This window comes from Aedes aegypti, chromosome 2 (assembly GCF_002204515.2).
Source record: "Aedes aegypti strain LVP_AGWG chromosome 2, AaegL5.0 Primary Assembly, whole genome shotgun sequence".
Lineage (NCBI taxonomy): Eukaryota > Metazoa > Arthropoda > Insecta > Diptera > Culicidae > Aedes > Aedes aegypti.
Window position 1 is genome coordinate 426,118,954 of NC_035108.1, and position 22,707 is coordinate 426,141,660.

At 39.1% G+C, this 22,707-nt stretch overlaps 3 protein-coding genes across 3 annotated transcripts; all 3 read right to left on the reverse strand.

The window, feature by feature from the left end:
* Positions 1–844: 844 nt before the first annotated feature.
* LOC5573149 (ejaculatory bulb-specific protein 3) lies at positions 845–1,530 on the reverse strand. Its single transcript, XM_001660715.2, has 2 exons — positions 1,491–1,530; positions 845–1,394 (listed from the first exon to the last, which is right to left on the reverse strand). Exon 2 carries the CDS (start codon positions 1,374–1,376, stop codon positions 990–992), a length of 387 nt encoding a protein of 128 aa, XP_001660765.1. The 5' UTR covers positions 1,377–1,394; positions 1,491–1,530; the 3' UTR covers positions 845–989.
* On the reverse strand, positions 845–17,456 carry LOC5573151 (ejaculatory bulb-specific protein 3). The gene is made up of 2 exons (XM_001660717.2): positions 17,065–17,456; positions 845–984 (listed from the first exon to the last, which is right to left on the reverse strand). Exon 1 carries the CDS (start codon positions 17,454–17,456, stop codon positions 17,070–17,072), a length of 387 nt encoding a protein of 128 aa, XP_001660767.1. The 3' UTR covers positions 845–984; positions 17,065–17,069.
* Positions 10,520–11,267, reverse strand: LOC5573150 (ejaculatory bulb-specific protein 3). The gene is made up of 2 exons (XM_001660716.2): positions 11,135–11,267; positions 10,520–11,072 (listed from the first exon to the last, which is right to left on the reverse strand). The coding sequence occupies exon 2, from the start codon at positions 11,049–11,051 to the stop codon at positions 10,665–10,667; it is 387 nt and encodes a 128-aa protein (XP_001660766.1). The 5' UTR covers positions 11,052–11,072; positions 11,135–11,267; the 3' UTR covers positions 10,520–10,664.
* Positions 17,457–22,707: the final 5,251 nt, after the last annotated feature.

Genomic DNA, 22,707 nt, shown 5'->3' on the forward strand with positions numbered 1-22,707 from the left:
ATGGAAATTGATATTTACAAGTATCATCGATACGTACAAATATAAGAAAAAATCATAAACGGATAAAATCAACGCAAATTTAAGCTAATTTGTGAAATTCATGTTTATTGTGAGCGATATTACTTCGTTGAACCAAGAATTTACTAGGCCCCCCTATTCCCCCTCCAGAAAAAAATCCTAGCTACGCCAATAAGCAGCTTGGCTGAGGAACACTGGTCCAATTTCTTGCTTATAGTTGAACACACGACCTGTTCAACATTTTAAACAATTGGCAAATCACCCCAAGTTTCGTATTTCTGGATTACTTTCTGAAAGAGCTCCAGAAGACGGGCAAAGCAGGACTTCTGTATGTTTTTAGCGCAATCCAAGATGGATTTCTGACACATCTTATTCTTCTCCTACTTGGCATTACGAACCCACTTCACAGATTAGTGTGCTAAGAATATTTATACAGTTATTAACTGAGAGCTTTCTTTGCTAAAGTTGCCATTTTCGCATTCCTAAATCGTTGTGACAAGTACGATAATACTTTATGCCCAGGCAAGTTAACATTTTTCGTACAAGTATTAGAATTTTTGATAAAAACTTTGAATGTAGCTTCTGGCAGAACTAAATAGCGGGCTTTTCAGAAGACATAAGGGTTAACTTTTTTAGAAGTTAATAACAAACCGTAGAACTAGGTGTAAACAACTTTCTTAATTAAGCTAAATCCCGGAAAGAATACTCATAAGATTATGATGTTATTTATCCTGCACTAGGCATATCCACAAGGACTACCTGCGTTAATTATCCGTTTTTCGTATTTAAGTGATATTATATTGATATTCCTCAATTTAGAGTCATATTTGAACAAAAATCTGCAGTTTATTTATACAGTCTTCAACTCATAACAGAGATTCGTTGTTCATAATCGAAAATTATCCAATTCCAGAATAATCTTTGTGATATGTCGATAATACTTCGTCAATTCCAGGTAAGAGCCATTTCGTTTATAGCTTGATTCCATCCTTGTCGGCATCAGCCACATATTTCTGGACATACTTGTTATCGGGATCGTACTTGGCCTTCAGCATGGTCCATTCCTCTGGCTTGTTCTCGGTCAAGAATTTGATGATCTTGGTGCTGGACGTTTGCTGCTTCTCGCTACACTTGGAGCAGTTGTTCTCCAGGGAATCGGGCAGGACACGCTTCAGTTCATTTCCTTCCGGAGTGCAAGCTCCGGTGTCCATCAGGCAGTTGAAGTAGTTCTTGAATAAACGGTCAGACTTCAGGATCTCATCAATGTCGATGCTGTCGTACTTTGTGGTGTACTTGTCGTCCTGGGGCTTGGCGGCAGCCACGGCGAACAGGGCCAGAACAACGATGGAGAATTTCATTGTCAAGTGATTTGAATGCTAAACGATATTGTTTGGATACAAGATAAGAAGTTAGTACGAAAATCCTTTGAGAAGATTTGTCAAAGGATTCAAATGCACCCAAGATCGACTCACCTTATTCCTTGAAGCTGAGCTGATTTGAACTATGCTCCTATCAAACCACCCAACCGCTATATATAGTGGCAGGATGCAGAGTTCTTCTCTTCTTCATCCTGCGGGATGTGTTTTTTTTTTTTCTATCGCACATTGCTCTCCGTTTTGAAGCTTGTGGGAGATAATGATCATTAACCACGGTACAATCGATCGCGAGGATATGAGCGCGTTCATGTCGTCATGTACAGTGCTGTTCTGAATAATAGCAGCGCATGTTTATTTTAAAACTAAATGATCAAATTTGGCATGCTATAGTTTTGTTCCTTTCGAGTAAATAAGCAGATTTGTTTTCACAGAATTACAACTATATTAAATTTCGTAATTACAATTTCAACTTTTTCTTAGCCCTTACCGGAAAAAGATGTGATATTTTACAATATGATATCGGTTTTTGAATTTTTGTTTGAAATAAAAACAGCTTGATTGCTGAACACTTAACAGGGAACAAATCTAGAACATGCCAAAATTGAGCATTTTGTATGATAATCGTCTTACGTAGCAATTATTCAGAAGATCACTGTAGTTCGTGAAGAGGCAATGATTGCTCAAGAAAACAGCTTGCCAAAAAGCTTGATCGGCATTTTCAATCGTTGAACATCAAGAATGGTGTGGAGAGATATGACTCATCTGATCAATGATAATCATGAAATGCAGTATACGCTCTCGATGCATGGCTAATGATAACAAATTTTATTGTGACGCTTTCAGCGCTTTTGTATGGACCGTAACTTTATTCATCACCATTTTCTCCAATAAGCATGACACTAGGCGTAACATTATATGGGTCCTGTCATACTTGTTTCGTGGTAAAGTGAGCATTTAAGAATGCATCCAAAATGGACCGATTATAACATTTAAACTAACATAACACATATTTGGCTAATTTTTTTTTTTTTACTGAAGATTGGAATTGGCAAAATCGTGTGTTAATCGATTTTTATAATTTCTCTCAAAGTATTCAAAAAAAAGTAAAAATAATGATACTTTGAACATTTTGGGTATGTGACAAAAGAAGAAATGACCTCTAATAAAATACTTGAATCAACTTCTCGGATTCTGCGAATCCCTGGTCAGCAAATTGGAAATTCTATTGCAATTTGGCTACGGCTAAATGTCGTCGAAAACAAGATTTTTGGTTTTATATTACCAGTTCAAGAGTGACAAAACATAAATTTGAAATTTCTTTTTCTTCTTCTTTCTGGCGTTACGTCCCCACTGGGACAGAGCCTGCTTCTCAGCTTAGTGTTCTTATGAGCACTTCCACAGTTATTAACTGAGAGCTTACTATGCCAATGACCATTTTTGCATGTGTATATCGTGTGGCAGGTACGAAGATACTCTATGCCCTGGGAAGTCGAGAAAATTTCCAACCCGAAAAGATCCTCGACCGGTGGGATTCGAACCCACGACCCTCAAGCTTGGTCATGCTGAATAGCTGCGCGTTTACCGCTACGGCTATCTGGGCCCCAAAGATTTAAGTTTTTTTAAATTTTTTTAACCTTCGTGTCGTCACACCAAAAGCACCACGTTAAATCTGTGTATGAAAAACGATGTTTTGCACCCAATAAACGACAGCATGACTACTGAAGTGTTGTTCAGATGTCTGAAACCACACGGAAAAAAATCTGATTCCCAAATCATGATTTACAAGTCATGAAATTCATAATTCGGTTAGGTCATGATACCAGGACCACAAATCATGGTTTCTGGAGTCATGATCATGATTCCTCATAAGCGTAACATCCAAAGTAACAACACTAAACGGGGTGCATTGCATCATTTCATTTGTTTCGATCACCTTCATTTCAATATGATGAAATGGTAGTGTGGTATGATACGGGACCCTCTCTCAACCAGAAGGTTCTTGGTTCGAATCTCGCTATAGTTTTTTTTTATTTTTTTATGCGCGACTCATGATTTTAAGTATGTGATTCATGATTCCGAGCAATCCGCAACAAAAACAACGCGTGTGTTGCATTACGGAAATTTGGCTCATGATATCATAAGTCCAAATCATGGTGTACGCGGGGATGAACCAGCCTCGGGCTGAATTTCCCCTTAATAAAGAGTCAATCAATCATCATGATGTATTCAAGCTGAAAACACTCTGAAATCATGATACCATGTTTTTGGATTTTGATTTCTACGCGTGTAGCAAGAGCATGATGATTTGATTTGACATAATTTGACATAATTTTGCTTTCGATTAATCAAATTTTAGTCTTATCCATATTATGCGTCGTTTTTGATCCCAACTTGTCAGTATTTTAAGGATTTGTAAAAATCATTTTTTTTTAAATCTGCTACTGAGCGATGAACATACATTACTGGACTAGTAAACTCATTAAGTCTGTTTATTTGACCGTGAGCCGATAGTGTAGCCTGGAAGTTAATCCAAAGAAACGCACAAAGGCGATCGCAAAAAGTTGTGTCTAGAGTTACTGTGAACGTGCTGTAGCTTTACAGTATGGCCCGTAAAAAATACGAAAATCGTCTTATCATGTTTTATGGTAGTTTTTATATAAAAAATGAAAACGAAGCAAAAATGTTATTCATTATTTGTGTTGTTTAACCTGTTTAAATACTGTTTTTCGCATAGGGTCTGATTTTTATCTATTTCTTTCTCCTAACTAGAGAGGAATAGGCAGCAAACCTTCAAATTTTATCATGCAGTCATCGAGATCAATATCTTTGTGATGCAAGATTCTTAAACCTCTTCGATGCAGTAAGCATCTTTACCGGCCCTGTCTCGAACATTCTCTGAATAGTAATGTTAATATTTTCAAAAATTCAGTATGAATTTCGAAGGTGGAAAGTTTATCATCGACGATCAAACGCTTTTCTGGATTTCAGCGAACAAAACCTTCAAACTTTTCTGCCTTAATATATGGTTTAGGTTAACCTAAAACATATATTAAGGCAGAAAAGTTTGAAGGAACTAATTAGTTTGAAAAATATGACAAAAATCGTTATAGATAGCCAATTTGTGTTAGAATTCCGCAAGTGGGATGCCGACAAAGATGGCGCAACAACTCCGGCTACGGTTGCTAACGTACTTGAAGCTGAATTTTGTTTGGAAAGCTTGGATAATAAAACTGCTTCCAAAGGGTAGTATTGTGGCTCGAATGAGATTCGTTCCTTTTGTAGCGAAATCGGACATTTCTCGGAGGACAATGCTTCAAGCTGAGCTGAGACATCGAAGAACAAATTGAAGTGTTTATCCAGCTTGTCCAATCGCGCTTTGACTTGCCCAAGATGCTCATCAGGTTTGAATTTTTTTCAGGAAAACTTCCAACAACGACATCGACTCCAACAAATTTGCGATCTTCTGCTGCAGTTTCGCAATGGTGTGTGCAGATTCGTTTTTACTCATCATCAACCGTAGGCTTGGATATGCGAAACACAAATATGGTTGGCGCCTTCTATTCACTGGAACGTCTCAGGGCAATGATTTCACGGGTTTTTGCACTACCGTGACGATTCTTGTTGCACTCAATCAGGTTCGAAGGACCATTAAATGTTCATGAAATTCGTCACTGTACCCGAGCAGAAGAAAATAACTACTGAATACCAAATTGAGGTATTCCATACCAGATAATTTCCAATACTTACAACCTGAATGAGGTATGAATGAGCCCTGCATAAGAGGTAAAATACCTCAAATAATACCTTCTGCATATTCTACAAATACCAAGCTGATAACTAAATCAGGTATTGTAATACCTAAATAATACATGATGGATTTTCATATAAAAGTGAAATTTGTCAATACCTCCAGCAGTCCTTAATAGCTATCGAATACCAAAATGAAGTATTTTTAATTGTTTTTCAAATACCATTATAATACCAAAATGAGGTTTTGACAACTAAACAATACCTAATTATGGTATGATACCAAAATATGGTATGCATAAGTTATTTATGAGTTATTTGTTCCTCCTCGGGTATCGGGCTCAAATGATTCCGTAGGGATAATAAATCAAAACGCGCGCAATTTTACTTATTTCCTGTTTATTTGGCTCGATCGATATGTGTGGTATCAAGCGACGGCGGTTAAATCTCAACTGCCTGAGTGTTGTGTGTGCATGCCTATTGCTGTTTTGTTGTTCCGTTTTATTCTTTTGTGTTGTGTTTTTGTGGATCGCGTGTTTCCAGTACTTGTGTGTGATTCATAAAAATTCATTGATAAATTACGTATCAAACAAATGCAATGTAGCATTGTTCTATTGTAGCAATGAAATGTCCATTAATGGGTGATATATGGTTACCAACGCAACAAAAATGGCAAGATTTTATTGCTCTTTTTATCGTCAATCCTTCCCTCACTCAGGCAAATAGACTATAGAAATACCTAAATATCCCTTAAGAAAATTCGCCACAAGAAATTCTGTTGAAATTCGTTGATTTGTCTAACGAGAAACCAGAATTTGAAAACAAAAAATAAGCAACAACCTGGAATTGAACCAAAACCATATGATTGATAGGCCCGTGCGTACACCGCACGGCTATCGACGAATAAATGTGCCGAGATGCTAAAATGATACATAAAACGTGAAGATTTATCCCCACACAATGAAAACAAAACAAAATCTCAACAGCAAAAAAGCGACAACCGTGATAAACTCGGAAGTGCAACAGTCTTGTCCACTTACTTATTGCGCACTTCACCCCAAATTGGTCTAAAGGGTGTCCACGATGAAATTGCCAAACACAACATTGATTCGCAAAATTCGAGTTTTCATCCGATTGCCATCAAATTTTCAGGGATTGAAAAATAACTATTAAACTTCATTTTACTCGTATTTTATTTACAGTCCATGCGAAAATGCCCGCACCTTGGCCTTAACCCCGGCCATAAGATTCTGCACAACCTGTGAATCAACCGTTTTTGCATGTAATGTACTTTCTTCAGTTCCTCGACTGTCTTCACTACCGTGAATTCGGGTGTAATTGATCGGTAGGATGAAATTGATCACCGTGTCACGCGATTTTATTTCTTACTAATAGTGCACCAAGTTCATTGCAACCTATAGTAAATGTTTGTCTTAAATAATGTTTAACTGTGTATAGTGAAGTTGTTTGTGCCACAAAATATTTATTTCTATGAAAATAGTGTAAAATTCTAGAATCATGTTTGGTGTGAAATTGATAATCATCTTTAAACTTCTAGTTCTAAACAAGGATTTGGACATTGTGTAAACGTGAAAGTTTGTGAGGATGCTAAAAATATATCTCCAAAACAGATTTCACTATCAAAACTCTTACCAATTTGCTCGTTTTGATGAAAAATTCAATTTTCTGCTACAAAGTAGGGAAATCCTTTGGAAACTGCCTACATTCAGGCGTTTTCCGCGGTATTTTTGAAATTTAATTATTGATTATTTCCATAAATATTGTCTCGTTAAGAATTTGGCAAGCATATTTGGATTCAGGAGGCCCAAATTAAGTATGTACAGTTAATTTCAAAACTAGCTTTAATAACATTGACAAGTGATCAATTTCACCCCGAAATAGGATTCCCCGATTTTTAATTTTAGAGCTGATTTTTGGCACTAATATCACATTTGTCAAAAAAAAATTCGGTACATGAGCCAATGAGGTTCACCATCGTACTTGTTTTCCTGGTATTGATAACATTTCAGAAAGCATACCTAGAAAACAGTGAAAAATGATCAATTTCACCCGAAATTACGGTACCTTAGGTCGTTTAAGAAAGTGCTGCTTCATAATCGCCCAGTACTTCTCGATGGGGCGGAGCTCCGGAGTGTTGGGAGGGTTGAACATTTTTGGCACGAAATTGACCTTATTGTCCGCATACCACTTCGGCACATCCTTGGAGTAGTGGCATGAGGCCAAATCCGACCAGAAGATTGTTGGGACGTTGTGGGCCTTCAGATGTCGTGTAGATGTCTTGCCAAACCAGGAATTTCTTCGCAAATTTGGACATCTTCTGAGTGTGGACATGCTCCGGAACGCTGAACTTATCCTTGGCCGTGAATAACAGGTTGCCGGGGATCTGTTTGAAGTCGGCCTTCACATATGTTTCATCGTCCATGATGCAGCATTCAACTTTCGTCAGCATGTTGAGGTACAACTTCTTGGCACGGGTTTTGGCGGACTTGTTCAGCTTCTCGTCGCGATTAGGGGCCTTTTGAACCTTGAACGTTCGAAGCCCAGCCTTAGTTTTGGCCTTCTGGACAAAACTTCGGCTTAGGTGCAGGTTCTCAGCCACATCCCGAACGGAGGCGTTCGTGTTTCGGTTGAAGGCCCCAACTACGCGGTTGAGATTTTTGGAGTTGTACGGAATACTTTTTCCTTCACTTCTGGGCTTCCGATCGGTGGTCAATCGTTCCTCGAACCGATTAATCACTCGCGACACCGTGGAATTCGCGATTCCCAACGTTTTAGCGATGGAACGATGCGAGAGATCCTTGTTCTCGTGATGAATGCGCAAGATTTTATCACGCACGAGCTATTCTTTTTACTCCATTTCCGTGAGTTTTGATCACAGGACTTTAAAATTTGCAGGATGTGAATAATGCACTATGAACTAAATCCACCCAAATTTTCATTAAATTCCAACCAACGGTTAAAAAGTTTGAGCAATTTCATAGTGTGGCAATTTCATCGTGGACACCCTTTATCACCAAATTTGTAGAGTGCAAAATACTGTGATAAGCGTGCACGTTTGCATCGGATTATCAAAACGTATTCGGTACACTTGTTCCTTGAACCACTAGGAATAAGTGCACTAAAAACACCATCATGATTCGACGTAACCCTGAGCTGCTTACACACTTTGAAGAAGCTTACACACTTGAGACGGTCCAACTTGGAGTGAAATCGACAATATTTATCACTAGCAACGAAAGGGCGCTGCTTGAAGTTGCACAATTTTCCCGACCAAGACATGCACACCATTCATGGTCCGGAGGATAGGCGTGGCGAGTCATCGAAAACATCACACAATTAATTTGGGTACAAATCCCAACAAAAGAAAGTGAACAAAATACGCATATGAATCATACTAAAAAAAGCAACGCTGACTTGACATCCAACGAACAAAAAAAAATTTTGTGTTTCTATTTTTATCCTTTCCTTCATGCATTAAAAACACTTTGGCTAAAGCTTACAGTACAGACAGTAACTATACTTTAGCAATTGCCAACATAGAGCTAGGAAATGTAGCCGTATTTACACATTAATAGCGATCTTTTCCACTTTTATACTGCATTAATCAGACATGTAATGCAGTATGACTTTATATGCCATATTTTATAGAAGCATATAAAGTGATATTGATGCAACTATATACAGCTGTACGGTTACTTGGGATCGTCAGAACATTTATCTGCTCCTGAGAAATATGTAACTCTAGTTATGACAAATACTTTCTTAAACATGCTCCAATAAATTTAAAAAACTTTAGTTAAACACTTGATAGCAATACGAATCCGGATGGATGCAGACCAGTGTTCTTCTTTCTCTGATCCTTCTGCAGTAGGGTGCGGCTTATTTTTAGAAAGTTCGCAAAACCAAAAACTCGTGTGCTCTTTCACAAACTCGTATGCCAAATCACATAAAGAGGGAAACCTCAAAAGCCAAAAATATTAAGATTTAGAGGTGGCGTAATCGCCTCTAAGGTGGGGCCTTCCTTAGCCAAGTGGTTAGAGTTGGCGGCTACAAAGCACAGCCATGCTGAAGGTGTCTGGGTTTGATTCCCGGACGGTCCAGGATCTTTTCGTAATGGAAATTTCCTTGACTTCCTTAGGCATAGAGTATAATCGTAGGGGAATTAGAGGCATAATGGACATGTTAAGCAAATGTTCGTTTTAAGACCCTTAAATGGCAATGTTTTTAATTTACCCCCGGCTAGTTTTCAAGTTTGATGTTAGTACGACGTGCCACATTCATTCATAGTGATAAAAATCATATCATATGTCAGAAAGGCGAGATAGAAAACTGGGTCGGAAACAAGGCTGGTAAAAAGGTATAGGGGCGAAATGAACACCTGCATGAAATTTAGTTATTCCAATATATTCAATGACTGTCAATCATTCCGATATGCAAAAGGGCTCTCCCTCAATCATAATAGCTAAAAAGAACCTTTCTGGGTTCGTTACTTTGCTCAAAAATTAGATACTTCCACGGTCTTGCTTATATGCCAATTTGAAACTGAGAAAAATGTTAAGTCAAATTTTGAAGAACAATTGAAGCAAAAAATAAACTTTTATACCGTCAAACATTTCAAATGCATTAAAGATTTCATGCAGTGAATGAACTTTTGATGAAATATGCGTATTATCAGATATTGAGAGGGTGCCCATTTCGCCCCGTATGTTCATTATGCCCCTAATCCCCCTACCTGTCACACGATATACGAATGCGAAAAATGGCAGCTTGGCAAAGAAAGCTCACAGTGTAATAACTGTGGAAGTGCTCATAAGAACACTAAGCATAAAGCAGGCTCTGTCCCAGTGAGGACGTAATGCCAACAAGAAGAAGAAAGGAACACAAAATGAACGTGCTTTCAAATGTATGTCTTGATAATCTTCGATGTGTTTCATTTAAAACCTACCAAGCATTTACAAAAACTATTTTTGGGAAAATAGTATATAGCTTCCTAAAAAATAGGTATCCCTAATATAATCCCTTAAAAAACTCTGGATGCAATCCATGGAAAACAAAATCAGGAGGAGATACCTATTTTTTTTTAAATTGCTGAAGAAATTTGTATAGCGTTTTTTTTAAATATTTTGTGAAAACCTTGCAATATTTCTGGAGCGATGCTTCAAGTTGCTTCGGAAAGAATCTTTGCAAGGAACCCTGGTCCTGCTCATGATGTCACTTTATGTTCCTTTAATAGATATACCCTTGATGGAATTCTCCATGACGTTACGTTTTATGCAAAAGTTTAGAATGTCTTGCTTGACTTGAAATGTAAGCCCAATGTTATCGAAGTATGTGATATTCTGTAATATAGAGCCATATTTAAACAAAAATCTGCAATTTATTGATACAGTCTTCAACTCATAACAGAGATCCGTTGTTCAAAATCGTAACAGAAGAAAACCAAGAAAAATCTTTGCAGTGGGTCGTTAATACTTCGTCAATTCCAGGTAAGAGCCATTTCGTTTACAGCTTGATTCCATCCTTGTCAGCATCAGCCACGTATTTCTGGACGTACTTGTTATCGGGATCGTATTTGGCCTTCAGCATGGTCCATTCTTCTGGCTTGTTCTCGGTCAAGAATTTGATGATCTTGGTGCTGGAGGTTTGTTGCTTTTCGCTACACTTGGAACAGTTGTTCTCCAGGGAATCGGGCAGGACACGCTTCAGCTCGTTTCCTTCCGGGGTGCAAGCTCCAGTGTCCATCAGGCAGTTGAAGTAGTTCTTGAACAAACGGTCTGACTTCAGGATCTCATCGATGTCGATGCTGTCGTACTTGGTGGTGTACTTGTCGTCCTGAGGCCTCGCAGCAGCCACGGCGAACAGAGCCAGAACAACGATGAAGAATTTCATTTTTGAAATATTTGTTTTTAGCTGTAACGATAGTAATGTGAATATAGATATGATAAGTCCACTGAAGTATTCTAATGCCTCACATTTGTTCTTGAAGCTGAACTGATTTCAACTGTACTGTTGTCAATCTTGACAGAGGCTATTTATACAAGTAGATATCTTCTGTTCTTCATCCCGCAGTAGGTTTTTTATCGCAAGGTGCAAAATTCTTCGAAACATTACATTGCACACTCCATATGATCGAAAGGAGAGGAAACCATTGTTATCGTCATCGATCCGTACAGCAGAATCAACACCAAGTATGTGGTATGAAGAAAAAAAACGTGACGAAATCTTCAGTTTGGCTATATGCATGTAGAATGATTGGCAAAATTTGATGAAGAATAATGACGTCACAGTGCATTCACAGCCAGAAAGTAAATGCATTCAATTATTACGAAATTATTGCAACGGTTAGTTATTCAAAACGAATCAACATTCGTTATGCAATGAAATTTGAGTCGATAATGGAACGATCAAAATATTTACGCATTTCACTACCATTAAACGTTTGCTGGTTTGTTTTTTGCATCCATTCAATTATCTGCGATTCGCATCTTCCAATTCTACGTGTTTGATCCGATGCAATGCGAGTTTAGTGGTTTTTTGCGTTGCTTCCTTTTTCATGTTTTCCATATCGTGGGCTGAAATGATATATACTCGTTTAGACCAATCAGTTCAAGGTCAGCGCTACCGTTGAAATCAATTTACTGGCGCTATATGAAGTGCACTAAACAGATAAAGATGCGGATATGCGTGCTTCGAAGGGTTGGCGGAAACATCCATTTCAAGGAAGAAAGTTGTTTAGTCTTCAATCTTGAAGATCATAAAAATCTGTCTCCGAACCAAAATTGTTAGGTTTTAGGTAAATAGAACTTTACGTAAATATAATCAATACCTTAATGGATTTCGTGTTACATCATTGGAATTCTAACCTTCGAAATACATTTTGCATACAATTTCGTTTATTTTTTATCAAATTTGTTGCAAAATAAGACTTGTGCGATTGTTGACAACTACAACTTGGCAATATGAAATTAAATATTGTTGCATAATCAACTCTGAAAATTTGATCTGCGGAAGTTCACCACGGAAAAAAATCAATTATAACTTGCATATTTTGAATCACAAGCTGATGTACTTTGGTCCTTTGGACATAATACAAAACAAATGAAAACATATGTTTTAACACATTAAACTCGGCAATTGCTAAGAGCTGTCGATTAATTATGTTCGACAATTTTGACATTTTTTCATCTACTTCTCTCCCTATAGTAGGATTTTTTCTTGCTGTGGTCTTGCTGTGGTTTTGATCACCAGAGTAGGATTTTTTGTATGGAAATAAAAAGGACCTGGGATCGAATCCTATCCTCGAGACAGTCACTTATGACACAGAACAGATAGCCATCTTAGAACAAAAAGCCATTTTCGGCTAGAATACGAGGAAATACGTAGAAGAGTAGGCGAATAAAACATTGTTTGCCCCATCGGAATTTAGAGTGCAGGATATTGACGTTAATTTCGTCTAAAATAGTTTCCTTGGCTCGTATAATTTGTCTGACGTTATATAAACATTATGAATCTGCCATCACAGTAAGCCTTGAACCTAAATCGGAACATTTGTCAACAAAGGTCCGAAACTTTAAGCATTACAAATATAAACAGTTTTCCCCTGATAATTGGCTTTCACATCCTTTTGGATTGGGAAAGTATAGAAACATGGTATGGCAACTGGTTACATGCAATATGTGGGACCAGAGTTTTTGACATGAACCAACAACTACCAACCTTCTTCAGCCCCTTGCGGCACGGTGAATGAATTTGTTATCGAAAAAAAAACGTTAAATTCATGTGCACCTTTTTCTTCCATCGTGTAATGCTCAAGCATCAACCATTCAAGCATGAGCAATCATCGAACAAAATTTCGTTCGAACTAAAGCCAATTCTCATGGAAATCTATGAACGCATTTCAAATTTCATGTGTAGTGCAATGAAACACGCAGCGGCTCTTCCATCACGATCGCATTATCACTCTCGTGAAGGATGTGGTTGACATTATTTATTCATTCATTCATTCCTATGCGTTGAGTTTTCTTTATTGTTTTCCACCAAAAGTTTGCTATGATGTAAAGCAGAAAAAAATAGCTGTCAGTCTGTTGTGCAAGTTTTTAGACGAGTGCAAGATTAATTAATTTGTCGTGGTGTTATGTTATTTTATTTCATTGATATAAATGAATACAATTTTAGTTTTGCACCGGCACCATTAATTTGAAATGCATGAAAAATATTTTTCTCCAAATCCTCAGACTCAGCGTTTGTCATGGCACGTTATGTAGCGCATCAGATTTAGTATCCAGAGGACAATTGATGGCTGACTTTTGATTCATAGCCAGTGAGGAGAAACGATTACCTAATTCTGGTATTCTACCAGAGTGCGTTCTCCAAAATAAAAAAGTGCATTTATTAGTTGTTGTTTCTGTAGTTTATTAAATGTAATTTATACTAATCGTTGGTAATTTATCTCCACGAATTTCTTGAAAAATGCGGGTCGAAGTGCGGAATTATATCGAACCGATTAGGCGTCTTAAGCTAAGTATGCTGTTTCGCTTAAGAAAAGTAAAGAAATTCCCTGACTGAATGGATCAAGAAATTTCCTACAGGGAGCCCCCTTTGAAATGACATTTCTTTTCTCAATTGCGGACTAAGATCAGAAATGTGATTTTCTTGACCATTTCTGGGGAAGAGATTTTCCACCCATCGAAATAGGCGATTTCTTTTCTTGTCAGTAGGAAACCAGCCTTTAACCGCAATGTTGAGTGTGATATGAGCAATAAGCTTGGTGTAGATACCAAACTAATCCGATAATTCTAATATGATTGGTGGTTGTATCATAATGGTCGCCAACTCTAAAACTAACTCCACTTCATTGTTTTTGTTTCTCAATATGTACAGAATAATTATTGTTTGTATAACTGATATTAACATGGATGAACATGACCCTAGTTCAGTAAACCAGCAGGCCGATCAAACGTCAAAATGTTTCGAGTCAAGAGACAATGGACCTATGCACGAGTTCACTAATATGACGTTTTAGCGGTGCCAAGTTCACTCGTTCCCATGGTCACGTAAATAACACGGCACCGCTCAAACGTCAAATAGTGAACTCATGCATTGGTCCATATAAGAAAAAGTTTAGAATATAGTTTTTGGTGAATTTACGTACAATTGCTGACCCGACATCCCAAGTATCACTATATTAGCCGAATAACTACTCTACATATTCAAATAGGCGAATTAAAAATCATTAGACTTGATGAAGAGAAGTTTTTTTTGTTCAAAATCCTCTGAATCGCAAAAAAAAAATCTGGAGACTCTTGAACAAATACACCAAGCGTTTAGGTCACCTACCATTTATTTTTAATTTAAAAATGTAAGTTTTAAAGAAATCTTCTTTTACTCTCTTCTTAGTCTGATCATCAAAGAAAAGAAAGACCCGAAAAAGTTGAGGAAATGATATCAAAAATTATGTTCAAATTGTAAAATAACTTACTACACACATTGTTGTAAAAGAAAAATAAATTCCAAATCTGGAATATTGTGCGAAATTTGCATGGTATTATTTTCTCAATACAGTACTACACAATTGTCAAGTTTGAAGGCTACTAGTACTACTTACTACTTATATTACTACTAGTATTAGTACTTATATTACTACTAGTAGTACTACTTACAAGTTTGTTAATAAAATTTTACAGTAAAATTGCTTGTTTTCAAAATGTTGTATGCCGTTTTTGCTAAATGATATATTTGCAATAACTGAACAACAATGTGTGTAAAAATAGTGAATTTTATTTCAGGAAAAGTTATGTCTGAGCTACGATTAAAATTTCAAGTTAATCGGAGCACTAGAAGCCGAGGTCTATGCTTCCAAACTTGACCATTTTGTGTTCAGTAACTGTAATTTAAATTTCCGAAAAAAATGCAGATTAACGTTCAAGGCTCCGTCATCGAAATCTTCGTCATCATAGAAACTTCAAAAGCAGTTTTTCTGTTAAAAACTAAAAATTATTCGATGAAAATGTGTTCACTGTATTTCTGTTGGAGAATAGAATACAGTGAACACATTTTCCTGATATTTTTGTTGATTTAAGCCTGATTTGCTACTGAAAAGGAATCGCTAAAGAAATTTCTCGCCGATTCCTTGAAGAAATTTTTCTACAGCGACTCCCATTTGAACACGGCATAAAAATTAACAAGGCTGGATCTTTACTGATGTAAATATCAAGTTTGATTGTAAACACTCCTATCGTACCATATACCTTCCGGACTACTAGATCATTTTTTTAAGAAATTTGTTCGAGGTGGATAGGAATGACGTTGTCAAGTAGCTGTCAGTTTTCGGAATATACCACCTTCTCAATATGTGTACATCGTGCATATGAACTGACATTTCCTTTCAACTGCGTACTGCGATCAGAAAAAAGCGCATAATTGATCGATTCATTGCAGAAATTTTCCATGCATCAAGATAGGCTGAGAAATTACTTGTCAGCATCAAATCAGGCTTTAGAACGAAAAAACTACTTTTGAAAATTCCGAAATCAATGACGGATCCTGCCCCCTTAAATTAAATGTAATGATATTGCTGAAAGTTCGAAAAAATGATTTTAACGAACATTTATCTCATTCGTATTTAAATTCAATTCTATAAAATATTGTACGATCTTATTACTAAAACAGGGAGGAAATTCAAAACCATCTATCGTTAGACTTAGACTTAGGGGCCTATTATGTAAATCGAGCAGATTCATGTGACTCGTCTGTATTCATTGTCGATCAAAGCAAGCATGCATATTTCAGATGTCACCCGTCGACTCCCATAGTAATCCAGTCACATAGAGTGACAACTGTCGAAAATCTCGAGTGACAGAGCTGAGTCGAGTGATTTTTTCGGTCGACAGTGACTCTAGGCGAGTCATTTTGATCGACTCGACTTATAAAATAGACCCCTTAGACTAAATGAAAACATTCCACTTTTTCTGGATATTACCTTTCTTTTACAACAACCTTCTTAGGTTAGACTGACTACACATATCAATGGTTGCTATTCCGTGATTGACCGAATTCAGTGAAGAAGCACATAGAACCATCTAGAAGTTCGGCTGGGATTGGCTAAATGTTCTTCAGTGTGCTGAACACTCGAAACACTCGACTAAGGAAGGCTCCTTGATAAACTTTGATGTAGTTGATTTGATACCTCTCAAGTATTTATAAAATATATTCCAGGAAAAATAGTACAGAGCATCCTAAAAAAATATAATCCATATAGAAACTCCGGGTGCACTTCCCGAAACAAATCAAGGACACATACCTAAAGGTAATTGTTTTGAAATTGCAGGAAATTTGTTAACGGGATTTCTAAGAGGTCTATTTTCTAAATCGATAAGATTCACGTGACTCATCTGTAGTCACTGTCGATCAAAGTAACAATGCGTATTTCAGATGTCACCCGTCGAATCACATAAAGTGACAGGAATTTTTTGATCGACAGTGACTCCAGTCTCGTCATTTCGATCGACTCAATTTATAAAATAGGTCTCTAAAACAGTTTGTGATAAGCTTGTATTATTGCTGAAGCAATGCTACAAGCTGCTTCTTTGCAAGAATCCCTGGACCAGCTCATTATGTCACTTCATGTTCCTTCAATCGAAATACCCTTTGTTGGAATACTCCATGGTGTTAAGTTTATTTTTTTTTTTTTGCAAAAGTTTAGAATACCTTGCTTAACTTGAAAAGTAAACCCTTTATTATCGAAATATGTGATATTCTGAAATAAAGAGCCATATTTAAACAAAAATCTGCGATTTATTGATACAGTCTTCAACTAATAACAGAGATCCGTTCTTCAAAACCGTAACAGAAGAAATCCAAGACAAATCTTTGCAGTGGGTCGGTAATACTTCGTAAGTGCCATTTCGTTTACAGCTTGATTCCATCCTTGTCGGCATCAGCCACATATTTCTGGACGTACTTGTTATCGGGATCGTATTTGGCCTTCAACATGGTCCATTCTTCTGGCTTGTTCTCGGTCAAGAATTTGATGATCTTGGTGCTAGATGTTTGCTGCTTCTCGCTACACTTGGAGCAGTTGTTCTCCAGGGAATCGGGCAGGACGCGCTTCAGTTCATTTCCTTCCGGTGTGCAAGCTCCAGTGTCCATCAGGCAGTTGAAGTAATTCTTGAACAAACGGTCCGACTTCAGGATCTCATCGATGTCGATGCTGTCGTATTTGGTGGTGTACTTGTCGTCCTGAGGCCTCGCAGCAGCCACGGCGATCAGGACCAAAGCGACGATGAAGAATTTCATTTTTAAAATGTTTGTTCAGTTCGTGTTGAGCAACCGAAGTGTACGGTCGTTCTTCAATAAATCGGAGCTAAGACCCCTGTTGGTTCGTACCTCGTTAATATCTCGGAGCGCTAGCGCTACGCCTTCCGACGAAAGGATTTCGTGAGTTTAGTGTTATTGGTCAACCTAACCGCGAAGTTTTGCCACCTCTAACCGCGATTTTATTCGCGAGCGGGGTTACCTGTCGTACCAGGCGATCATACGCGTGAAAAGTGTCGGGGTATTGTAAACCACCTGTTTGGGCGACAAAGCGTCCCCACCTTGTGCATGCCGTGTATGTGAACTACGAAGGACCAAGCTACTCCTTAATGCTATAGTGGTTGTGAAGTGCAAGAAGTAGAGTGCAAGAAGACATCTGTAGGCGATAAGCGACGAACTTGATCGCTACTGAGTCACCAGAAGAGCATCGTTATAAAAGGTAGGGTCAGATTTTCCAATTCCTAATTTCCAATTCCCTCCGCGCTGGGGTAGGTAGTGGGTGACCACTATCACTTTATGCGGTATTTGATCTCGCTGAAGCTGTTGGTATCAAGTTAAGTGTTGAATGGCCTCCACCAGTGGGGGCGACCCAGGAGGGTCAAATAGAAGAACTCTGCCGTTGTATATGGACCCCCACAACGAGTTCGGTGCTGTGACAACCTTGCTAATGACCGGTAAAGATGGGACAAATCTCCCAATTGAACCGTTCATCATTGGGAAAAGCCTTGAAGACTGGGCAGGACCGATAGAAGACTCCAGAAGTGTAAGCAGATGTACTAAGTATGTTATACGGACCCGGAAGCCTGCGCAAGTTGAAAAACTCTTGAAGATGACGCATCTCTGTGACGGAACTGAAGTTTCAGTAGTGTTGCATCTAACGCTCAACATTAGCCGCTGTGTGATTTCCGCCTATGACGTGATAGAAAAGGACGAACAAGAGATTGTGGAGAACCTAAGCAGCCAAGGAGTGATCAAAGCCCGTCGGATATTGAAAAGCAACAAAGATAGAACTGCAGCCATTATCTTGACGTTCAACAAGAGCGTATATCCCGCGAACGTTAAAATTGGAGTACTCAACTTCAAAACACGCCCATATTACCCAAACCCGATGTTATGTTTCAGCTGCTTTGAATACGGACATCCTCGTTTGAGCTGTACGAATTCCAAACGCTGCTACAACTGCTCGCAGGATCACGAAGAAAGAGAAAAATGCGAAGACGCCCCTTTTTGTAGAAACTGCGAAAAAGATCACCGACCCACCAGTCGACAATGCCCAATATACAAAAAAGAGATGGAGGTCATCAAAACAAAAATCGACTGCAACCTGACAGAGGCTGATGCGAGAAAACGTGTTGAGGCGGGAAATGGCAGTTATGCTCGGATTGCTGCACAGCCGCGATTGGATCAGATAAAACTAAGTGATTTATCGACCCAACTTGCGGAGAAACAGAAAAAAATTGAAGAACTTGAAAGTAGTCTGGCTCATGTCACTCAAGTATTGGAAGCCAAATTTGACGATATCGCTACCAAGAACGCTGAGAAAGATACTCAAATAAAGGAGTTGCTCGCTGACTTGAAACAACGAGACGAAAGGATCGCCAAGTTAGAGGCGGGAAACCAAGGCATGAAAAAGTACATCGAGGATATAAAAATGAGAGCTAGAACTAACTCGCAGAGCAGTGAACCGAGTCACTCAAAGAGCAACAACAAAAAGCATAAAACGAAACGAACAACTCCCTCGAATGAAAATGACAATGGGGACATGCCTCCAGGTCAAATATGTCCCCACCACCGAAAAAACAATCAAACACAGTGAGAAGTCCCATCTTGACCAGAAACACCATCAATAAATCCAGAAACGAAGCGGTAGACCCATCCGAAACAGACGATCCAATGCATTGTGACTCTTCCAACTCCACCGATTATGGACCAAGTAGAACCCAATAATTTAGCGTTACGATCAACCATCGAATGCACCGCAAACAATCAGCAGCATACAGTAAACCCCAATCAATTTCTGTTAGGTCATCAACACAGCCGGTTTGAGGAGTGCGAATGTGCAGTACCACACTCACTTCTAAAAGAAGCGTAACAGGAAGGAAAATCCATCCGGGACGCCATACCCCAACCCGTAGATGGAGGACCCTACTGTTCGGCCGGCTCCAGTTCTTCAAGAGCCAATGACATTCTTTCAACAAACACGATACAGCTTTTAGATCATCCTTCCCTCAATAATCCCAAAAACCCTACACCAAACTCCTCTCATACATACAATCCAAATTCTGGCCAAATTAGCCAAAACAGTAAAATAATAAACAGAAACGAATCAAGTGCGAAACTATCGACCGTTGCCAGACAGAAGTCAATACCAATCAAGGGTAGCTATCGAACAAATAGGATAAACAATTCAAGTGACAACCAACAAATATCACCAATTAATGGTGGTCAAGACATTAGAATAATCAATTCAAGTTCAGAAGGCTTCGGAGTGGGGTCCGTAAACCCCCGGCAAGTCCCTGCACTGGCCCTGACCACAGATGTTCCCAGTTCATGGATTGAGCCTGTGGCGGCAGCTGGTGCGGGGAGCTTGTCTGTATCTCAGGCAAGTAACATCATATCTTCTTCTCTAAGCTCAAATGATGCCGCAGAATTCTCCACAGCAACCTCTCGACAATCAACATCTCGCTTTTCATCAACCGATGCCAATCCCGTCAACCAAGATATTAGGATAATCAATTCAAGTTCAGGAGGCGTCGGAGTGGGGTCCGTAAACCCCCGGCAAGTCCCTGCACTGGCCCTGACCACAGATGTTCCCAGTTCATGGATTGAGCCTGTGGCGGCAGCTGGTGCGGGGAGCTTGTCTGTGTCTCAGGCAAGTAACATCATATCTTCTTCTCTAAGCTCAAATGATGCCGCAGCATTCTCCACAGCAACCTCTCGACAATCGACATCTCGCTCTTCACCAAACGATGCTAATTTAGCTCCCATCAACCAACATATCCATTCCGTAGCAGAATCGGAATCATCAAACCCATCTGGAGGAAACAATCAAACTTTTGTGCTACAGTGGAACATAAGAAGTGTATGGCGGAACTATGCTGAGCTCCGCAAAATCGTCGATGACAGCAATCCAGCGATAATTTGTCTTCAAGAAATGATGACAACCAGAACAAATAACCTACTCAGCAACAACTACGCATGGTCGATCCGCAATCGACCGGAAAGCATGGGCAGCGGTATCAGCGGGCTTGGCGTTCGACGTGATATTCCTCACGAATTCATCAACTTTGCATCTGATCTTCTCGTATGTATCGCAAGAATAGGTAAACCGTGGAACCTCACAATAGTGTCAATTTACGTCCCACAATCCGTAAGTAGTGACGCTCTCACAAGTAAGTTGACTGATATTGTACAATCCCTTGAGCCGCCATTTCTCTTGTGTGGCGACTTCAATGCTTCTCACGAAGTGTGGGGTAGTTCACGTTCTAACAATCGCGGGCGATCTCTCTTGGAATGGGCAGTTGATAACAATCTCATATCACTCAACAACGGTTCACCAACGCACTATCATGCTTCTTCGGGGACGTTTTCTGCAATCGACGTCTCGTTTTTCTCTAATTGTCTCGCATCCAAGTTTTCTTGGATCTGCGACGACGACTTACATGGAAGTGATCATTTCCCAATTTCAATTCAATTGAACAATCCGCTCCCGACCATCCAATATACGAAAAGATGGATTTACAAGGATGCTGACTGGGGAAAATTTGAAACAATAGTGGCTAATAAAATCCCTCCAAACACCGTCACCTCTATAGAAGAAATTACACAGGCCATTCACGAAGCAGCATTGGAGTCCATTCCCAGAACTAAAGGTATGCCCGGGAAGAAACGACAAATTTGGTGGAACGATGAAGTTAAGCAAGTTGTGAAAAACCGAAGAAAAGCCCTGCGAAAACTGCGAAAGCTGAAAGACGACAGTCCTGGTAAAGAAGCAGCCAAACAACAGTTCAACGAGGCTAAGCGGGAAGCGAGAAGAATGATCGAGGAAGCCAAAACGAATTCCTGGACAAGTTTTCAGGAAATATTCACAACTAAGTCTAGTACTTCACAGCTATGGCAAAGCTTTAACAAACTCAGTGGTAAGAGGCGCACTAATAAACTAGGAATGATAATCAACGGAGAACACAATAGCAACCCTACTGCTATAGCCGACTTTCTTGTAGAATTTTTCGCTTCTACGTCGGCTAATGAAGGATACTCCGAGGAGTTCTTGCGGAAGAAACTGTTAAGAGAAGGTACCCCACTTAATCTCATTTCAAACAACGTCTCTCCTATGGACCAAAAGTTCTCCATTCAAGAACTTTTTCAAGCTCTTGAAAGCGCAAATGGAACTTCAACGGGCGTGGACAACATAGGTTATCCCATGATAAAACATCTGCCTTTTCACTGTAAACTAACCCTCCTCGAAGCCTTCAACCATATCTGGATGACTGGGGATATCCCATTGACATGGAAGGAGAGCATTATTATTCCAATTCCAAAACCGGGAGAATCTGCAAATGGTGCTAATGGTTTTCGCCCCATTTCACTGACTAGTTGCATGGCCAAGACAATGGAAAGGATGGTAAACCGCCGCTTGATGGATTTCTTTGAGTTCAACAAAAGACTCCACCCGCGTCAGTTCGCGTTCCGCAAAGGAAAAGGCACTACTTGCTATTTCGCCGAACTAGATGAATTCATCACGGAAGCGGCGAAGAAAGGAGAACACTGCGAAGTCGTCACCCTTGACATTAAGAAGGCTTACGATAAAGTTTGGCACAGAAACATCTTAGATACTATCATCGAGAACAATCTTGGAACAAACATGAACAAATTCCTCAACAATTTTCTTCAGCACCGATCAGCCAGGGTTAGTTTTGCAGGCGCCCTATCAAAGTCTAAACACCTGGAAAATGGAGTTCCTCAAGGGTCTGTATTATCAGTTTCCCTGTTCTTATTGGCTATGAACTCGGTGTTTTCTATCGTTCCAAAGAATGTGCAAGTCTTTCTGTACGCAGACGATATAATCCTAGTGGCTGCAGGAAAACGCGTCAGTTACCTGAGAAAACGACTCCAAAAAGCGGTTAATCTAGTAGACAAATGGGCTACAGATATCGGGTTCGACTTATCTTCTTCTAAATCATCCACAATGCACTGCTGAAAACTAAAGCGTCACCGTAGATGGCATCTTGAG

Excerpts from the sequence above, each read along its gene's own strand:
- LOC5573149 (XM_001660715.2), bottom strand. The coding sequence starts at position 1,376 with ATGAAATTCTCCATCGTTGTTCTGGCCCTGTTCGCCGTGGCTGCCGCC.
- LOC5573150 (XM_001660716.2), bottom strand. The coding sequence starts at position 11,051 with ATGAAATTCTTCATCGTTGTTCTGGCTCTGTTCGCCGTGGCTGCTGCG.
- LOC5573151 (XM_001660717.2), bottom strand. The coding sequence starts at position 17,456 with ATGAAATTCTTCATCGTCGCTTTGGTCCTGATCGCCGTGGCTGCTGCG.